Source organism: Physella acuta, unplaced genomic scaffold (genome assembly GCF_028476545.2).
Source record: "Physella acuta isolate Inbredline_101_S28 unplaced genomic scaffold, ASM2847654v3 ptg000037l, whole genome shotgun sequence".
In the NCBI taxonomy this organism is placed as follows: domain Eukaryota; kingdom Metazoa; phylum Mollusca; class Gastropoda; family Physidae; genus Physella; species Physella acuta.
Genome location: NW_026731557.1, coordinates 349,740 through 357,500, shown reverse-complemented (window position 1 = coordinate 357,500; position 7,761 = coordinate 349,740). Strand labels below are relative to the sequence as shown.

General features: G+C 29.4%; 1 protein-coding gene across 1 annotated transcript in view; it reads left to right on the top strand.

Moving 5' to 3' along the window:
* LOC131942770 (uncharacterized) overlaps positions 1-7,120 on the top strand; it is a 13,352-nt gene extending 6,232 nt beyond the window's left edge. Inside the window, exons 8-19 of the mRNA XM_059302698.1 lie at positions 233-274; positions 508-567; positions 1,820-1,852; positions 2,065-2,124; positions 3,287-3,325; positions 3,995-4,036; positions 4,367-4,408; positions 4,628-4,669; positions 4,867-4,911; positions 5,135-5,176; positions 5,394-5,438; positions 5,687-7,120. Of these exons, the coding sequence (XP_059158681.1) occupies positions 233-274; positions 508-567; positions 1,820-1,852; positions 2,065-2,124; positions 3,287-3,325; positions 3,995-4,036; positions 4,367-4,408; positions 4,628-4,669; positions 4,867-4,911; positions 5,135-5,176; positions 5,394-5,438; positions 5,687-5,722 (528 nt within the window). The 3' untranslated portion in view covers positions 5,723-7,120. The remainder of the gene's footprint in view (positions 1-232; positions 275-507; positions 568-1,819; positions 1,853-2,064; positions 2,125-3,286; positions 3,326-3,994; positions 4,037-4,366; positions 4,409-4,627; positions 4,670-4,866; positions 4,912-5,134; positions 5,177-5,393; positions 5,439-5,686) is intronic.
* The last annotated feature ends 641 nt before the right edge of the window (positions 7,121-7,761 follow it).

Genomic DNA, 7,761 nt, shown 5'->3' with positions numbered 1-7,761 from the left:
TGTCAATATTTTTCTTAAACGTTATTTTTCTAATACATTTTAAGAACTTACAGTGTTACATGTACGTGAGCTTTTTAACTGTCTGCCTACAAGAAAAGCTTTATCAACGTATTAAAACATAACAAAATATACCATATATATATGTGAATTTAAAAAAGATTGTTTGAAATATATGCATTTTTTTTTCTCTAGAGACTTAATTTAATGTACTAAACGTTTCTATTATGTATAGATCTTCATCTGTTTTCCATTTCACTTTTCAAAAGTCGCACTGGTAAGTGATACAAAGATGATCGGTTTATTTTTACTACATTTTGTTTGTTTTTAAATTTAGTTTTATTTTTTATATTTTTGAATAATCAAAACAAATCTGTCTTTATATTTATAATTTTGATAGGATGAAGTACCATGCAACTAAAAGTGTATAACCGTTACACAAAAATTGATAGATGCAATATCTAAAATTTGACTTTGCGTTGTCTTGATATTTTCATAATTTGTTTTTAGTTGATGCAGATTAGCCCTGGCTTTCAAATGGGTGTATCAGTTATCGCTGGAATCTTGAGGGTAAGAATCTTATTTCTTCTTCTTCGTACCTTCGTACTCAATTCTAGTGCTGGAAGTGATTCCCTCAAATACATATAAATATAATTTGTCAACTTGTTATGCGTCATTTAGTCAATTGACTCTGATTTCAGCCTACTTTTCTTTTTGTATTTTCTTACAAAGCCTATGTCCAATCAAGAACAAACTACATAGAAGCAGTTGTTTGATTTTGGAGTTTTCTCTCTTATATGTGTGGCTGTCCCCAATTATCGAGCCTCATCTGCCCTGTGGTTCGCATCTATTTTCCGAGATTTCATTTTGGTCACAATGTCTGACTGTATGGGGTAAAATCTAGTAACTTAATCATTTTAACCCACTTTTAATGCTGATACAGATCGAAATATTTACAATGACAACGCAAAAGTATCTAACTTTCAATTTAACAACATTTTGTGTAATCTAATTGATTTTTCAATTAAATTAGAAACTAAGATGAATTGACGAAGAAAGTCTACCGTGTCCCCCCCCCCCCCCCCGAACGAAATGGAATTTACATAGAAAATATATACTTAAAACCGCCCCCCCCCCCCCCCCCCCCACCCGGGAAATTGTTGGCCCTAGCCAGTTCTGACTTCTACTAACACAAAAAATTTAGATAGTGGCATGTTTTCATAACTTGTGCATCACCTTCCCATCTGATGTTTATTGCACCTCCCCAGTGCCTCGTTGACATGCTCCTTTGATTTGCCATAGTTTTTGTTTTCTGGTTCTTTGATTTGCCATAGTTTTTTTTTTTGTTTCTGGTCATTTGATTTGCCAAAGTTTTTGTTTCTGGTAATTTGATTTGCCATAGTTTTTGTTTTCTGGTTCTTTGATTTGCCATAGATATTTGTTTCTGGCCATTTGATTTGCCAAAGTTTATGTTTTCTGGTTCTTTGATTTGCCATAGATATTTGTTTCTGGTCATTTGATTTGCCACAGTTATTTGTTTCTGGTCATTTGATTTGCCAAAGTTTTTGTTTTCTGGTTCTTTGATTTGCCATAGATATTTGTTTCTGGCCATTTGATTTGCCAAAAATGTATAGTAACTATCGTTTCGTTGAAAATGAACTAACTCATTCTTTCTCTTTCAGGAATTATCATATACCAACATAAATAATTATGTGAATTATATGACTGTGTGTTGTTGATTTTTTGTAATTTTTTGTAATTTTCACACAATATTATCATACATTTAGAATTAATAATAGCTTTGAAATATACGCATTTTTAGTGTCTTCTGCAATTCTTCATTTTTTCATACTTGGTAAGTTACATGTTATGTTTTATTTATTGTTAGGTTTAGCACTGTCGTTGAGAATTATATGATTGATTTTCAATAAGTTAAAAAACAAATTTAAATTATTTCAAACCTTTTCTCCATTTGCGTTTTATTTTAAGTATTAGATTAAAAGTGAGAAAGAGAGATTTATCACAAATTAAGAGAATTACTTTCAACTAATTTTTTTTTAATAATAGACTTTAGATACCAGCATCATATTAAATTTGCTTGTGTTTTGGTTATGCTTGACAATATTGGTAAGTTCAATTTGTATTCTACATAACTAATGAGGTTGTGACATAATAAAGTTTTTTTTAATTGCAAAAACTGAGTGTAGATTGTTATAGTCATACAATTTAGTTCTCAAAATACCTTAAGGGGATATGCTCATAAAAATATCACCGAAATGCTGATTTTCGTCATAGTGGGTTTCTTGTACTTTTGGATACGTTGTCTATTTTTGTATTAAGAAAAAAATAACTTTCAAAAAAAAAAATTGTATGTGTTTAAATACCATTTTTATTACCCCATTAATTAAAAAGTAATCATTTTTCCAAATCTTACAAGCTCTCTACGAAAGTTTTATATCCGTCATATTGTATTTAACATCATTGAAAAGCTGGATTTCTCATGTATTTGATAATATATTTTCCATAATCTCGGAAACACTTGAAGCTTACAATCGGCTTTACAAATCGCACAGATATGGTATTTTTGTGACCTACTTTCGTTACTTCTGCTGATTTTCTCAGTTCGCAGTTTTTTAACACTAAAAAGCCTACTACTTTTTTATTTATTAAACAATGCCCACCTTATTTTTCAGTAATTGTTCTTCATACAAAAATAAAACTTTTTTTCACGAGTGAATTGTGATGGTTATTATAGAAACAAGTGTATGGTAAATAATATGCAGATTTTGAAACTTTTGCATACTAAAAAGGGTACGATTTTTTAGACCTTGCAGACTTCTGACCAGTAGCTCTTTCAAAAAGTTGCCGTGACAAAAGTTTAACGTTTTCTTTAATATAATTGTATACATAAAAATGCCGTAGCGTTTTTAAAAGTACCAAAAATATAAATGGAGGAGGTTTTTTGGGTTTCCTTGATAACCAAAAACAAATGTCAACATTTTATTTTTGTTTGCTTTTTAATACTTACTTTCATGTGCAAAACATGGTAAAAGTTTTTTTTTAAATTCTTTAGATCTTTATTTGTAAAAAAAAAATGGAAATAAACTGAGCATATCCCCATAAGCCCAAGCAATAAATTCAGGATGGAGCATTATATTTTTTTTTAATGAATAATAAAGTTACTTATTACATATGTAGCGATGTATATAAAGTAATATTACGGATTGTACATTTTTGAGTGATAAATATTTATATTTACTTTAGTGTGTCTTTTAATGTCAAATTTCAGGCTAAAAATGGAAACGTATTCGCTTTTCTCCTGTATTTTGTAAGTTATAAATTACATTTGTTTATTTATGTTTGATGTATTTCCAAACTATACATTTCCTAAGTATTTTAATAGACCTTCTTTTCAAGCACTTAATTAAAAATGAGTGACATAAAATAATATTATTTTTTTACTTAATTGTCAGAAAAAAGGAATAAACTTAGTCTAGTGAATCGTTATGAAAAACTACCCATTCATACTTATGTACGTGGGCCAGATAAATAAGAGTACATATGCTTCTCTTGACTCGACATATAAAGGCATTATACCTAGTGAACTCTACTTATCTTGACTCAAGTCAGACACCCATATAAACTGAATGAAATTATGGGCGTCCTCTGTAATCGAACCAGGGAGACTTTCGGACTAGCAAATGCGTGTTGGCTACTTCCACGCGAACTAAATACTTTCTTTGGTAGTATCTCCCTTATCGTGTGTATGGAAATGTAGAACTTTAACACAAGTGCAATTTATATATCAACATGTACATCTTGCAGTAATTAATTGCTATAATAATTATTGAAAAGCATTCAAGGGAGATGAAAACTCCCTCCTATGAGAAGTGGCTCAACCCTTGCTAGCCAAACGAGAATAATAATAACTCGGCATACCTCATGAGACATGCTTTATGAATGTTCCTGATATTTAATTAATCAAATACTTTTCTAGGTTCTGACGCCATTGAAAGCTCAAATTATATTTGTTTGGCTTGTAAGCTACTTTCTTTTATGCTTTCTCTTTGGATATTTAGAAATAAGTTGTTTTTTTTTAAAGTTTACAAAGAGGAAAAAATTATCGATGTTACATATTTAAAAAGGTTTAATTAAGCGAGATGTTAAGCGAGATGTTTTTTTTACATTGGATTAAGTTTACAAAAAAAATTAACAAATTTCGTATTTAGAATAAAAGTCGATACACTACTGTGGACTATAATTAGTTAATAAAATATTTTGAATTTCCTCTAAGTAGACCCTCATCTTGGTTTTTAATGTAAGAAAGCAATTCACGTGATAATTAATGTTAATTTGTCTTTTTTTTTAGATTTTCGAGTCTATAACAACCCAAATTTTGGGTGGATTTATGGTTGGTTGATATTTACATTAATTTTAAGCTGTTTCACTTACTTTAAACTAATTAACAAAACACAATCTGTTTGAAGTAATTTTAGTGCATCTTTTTTTCTAAAAAAAAATTTAATTGTTATTAATATAGATCACCGATTACATTCTGAAAGCGATATGTTTTTTTTTTAATAATCATTTGTTTCAAATTACTTACATGTAAAATATATTATTTTATTAGGTCTTCGGTGCTTTTCAATTTCCAAGATTTTTTGGAGCGCTGGTAAGCCTTTACAATACACATACGTTTATTAAACAAACATGTCGTTAACAGGTTTACGCGTCATTTTTACCAAACCAATCATCAGCGAACATATTTTCAGGGCCACTTTTTATCAATAGATACTGAATGTTTTTAATAAACGTTCATAATATATGAGTGCTTGCTATGTTTACTTTGTGTAAACCACAAATTTTCAGATTGAAAGTACCCTGATCACCTGGGTTGTTTTTAATGTCTCTTTGGTAAGTTTTTTTACTTCCTTTACTTATGTAACTTTACCTTCGTGGGTAAGGAAACATAAAGACAATCAAGTTCAGGCAAGATGATGTAGAATTAACCATAAATACTTATAAAAATGATTATTACTAATGTAAATATCATTTCATTTACGATTTTAGTACTTAATTATTTTTTTTAACTAATTACGATATTTTTAATAATTTTAATTTAAATGCTTTTAAATAGCTTGAGTATTCTAAACTGTTTGAAAGTGTTTCTGCAACGCTGGTAAGACATGTTATTTATAATTGATCACTGCTAACAATACTTGTCTTTAATAAGATAAATTAACATTTGATGTTTGATACATTTGTTTCTTTTTAAATAGAGTAGTTTGTAGATTTGCATTGTGACATAGCAGTTGTATAATTACTACTAGAAAGTGTATTTTTTATGGAGGAAAAATTATTAGTAAAATATGCACATTTTTAAAAATGTTCGCCAGTTGTGTCCCACAGCATTATCGTGGGGTCTAATTGAACTCATTAAGGTAAGTTAACATGTACACAATTGTAATCTCTGTATAAGCATTGTCTTTAACGTATTTATAATTTTAGGATAGCATAATAGAACCCTATATTAAGAGATACGGCCTAAAGTTAAAAATAAAAGCATCTTAAGCCATCACATTGATAACGCCTCAGAGAAAAACCTTAATATTGTTATTTTTTATATACAGCTCTCTGCTATATTAAACAAGTTTAATGGAAATTCGTGTCGTTTTTTTTTCTTTCGTAGAAAGTGTTTGATGTTTATGGAATACAGGACAATTAAAATCAGAATGTTGACAAATAAAAGCAGAAATAAAAGCATTGACAACGTATGCTTTTTCTCTATTCAAACAATTAACTATTGTATTTATAAAATTGTTTTACATCTAGGTTTTTTAAACTAGCATAAAGCAACTACACTGTATAGCTTAATGTGTACAAGATGACCCAGTTTCCGGCTCGAAAACGGTCTGTCGGCATCACTGTACAACACCACAATGTATAACCTTTTAACACCCCGATATATCCCTGTTCTTTGGCCCAAACTCCCTCCAGATCCCTTCTGGGCATCCATTTATTGTTGTCAGGGCCTTCGCCAAAAATAATATTATGCATACAAACATAAATTTCTTTAGTCTCGAACTGGAAGATCTATTAAACGTATTCTAACGAAAAATTTTAACATTCGTGGAATTTAGTTCTAATAGGAATAACAAATTAACATAATATTTAAAATATTTAAAATTTGAAAACATATATAATATATGAGATTTTAAAAAAAATATATATTATGACTATAAAAAGGGTATCTAACGGGCTATACCAGAACACCGGATAATAATATATAAGTCGTGAAAATTTTTCTAGCTACTTTATTTTGTCTCCGTAATTATTAAAATTACACCAAATATTATTTTAAATTAAATTATATCCTTATTTAACCGATCCCACTGCTAATGCACAAAGATTTATATACATTATTTAAGGCCTGGAATAGTTTAGTAAAAACAAAAACCAATTATTCATTGAGTTTTTTTATACTTTTTTTTTAATTTATTTTAATTTGATTGCTCTTTCTCAAAAAAAGCATAGTTCTAGAAGTAGAATCTAGTTTCTAGTTTATCAGTAAATAATTTGTTTATATTCTCGAATTAGAAGATTTGTTAAGCGTTTCCTATTTGAAAATTGATTGTACTATAATAATTAAATGTATCAACAAAAGCTATAGCCAAAAAATATAATGTATTAACACTATTACCTTTTGAATCGGCAATAGTCAACGCATTCAACGTCTATTTTTGTTTTGAAGTGCAACTCTACAGTGAACGATGCTAAGTTTAGTCATTGAAGTTAGTTTGTATAATTAAAGAATATGCCCCTGAATCATATTCACATCTTTAAAGAATTTTTTAAATTGTATATTCATTTTAAAAACAATAATTTGTTATACTCAAGTACGTATTTCAAAATTGTACACATATTGCAGATTTTCTGATTTCTTGTTACATACAAATAAATAAATATACATAGGCTAGACTTTAAGTAGTATATAGATGTAAACCCTTTCGTTTCATAAATATTATTGTTATTGTATATGTAAATTTTGAAAACAATGTATTGCACATACTTTTATTATATTTTATTTATATAATTGATATTTGATTTTAATACATTTGTAGCAACTCACAACAAACGTTCATGTCTCTATGTAATGTAGCATATTAATTGGTTATTAGTCGTAGTTATGAATACTGTATTAAAATAGTATTTTTCAATAACAAAAAAAAACTTAAGCAAGTTTTCTTTTTAATTATAATTAGGCATTTTGTCTGGGTTAAAACAAGTGATGAGTCCAGGCATTTCAGGAGATTTTAAATCAACCTCTCTCATCAACTATTCCCAGTATATCACATGCAAATCACATATTAAATGTGAGTACAGGTACCCCCCCCCCCTTCCCAAAGTGGCTGGCCCAGATAGTATTACACCAGAAGAACTCAAAGCAGACCTAGCCATATCAGATGAGGCTCGTTAGCTGGGGACAGCCACTCTTCTAGGAGAGACAACTCCAAAATCGAACAACTGCTGCCTTGTAGTTTGATATTGGTTGAATAAAAGAAAAGCAGGTTGAAATAGGAGTCAATGACCTCAATATCGCATAACCAGTTGACACGTATCCTTAATTGTGCTGGAGGCGTGGTCGAGTCAGCAAAACCTCATGGTTGTTAAATTCGAAGAAGTCTCGAGTTCAAACCCTCTGGCAGATAAGGCTCGGTCCAATCCAACAATAAAATTAAGAACGAAGAAGAAGAAGAACACATT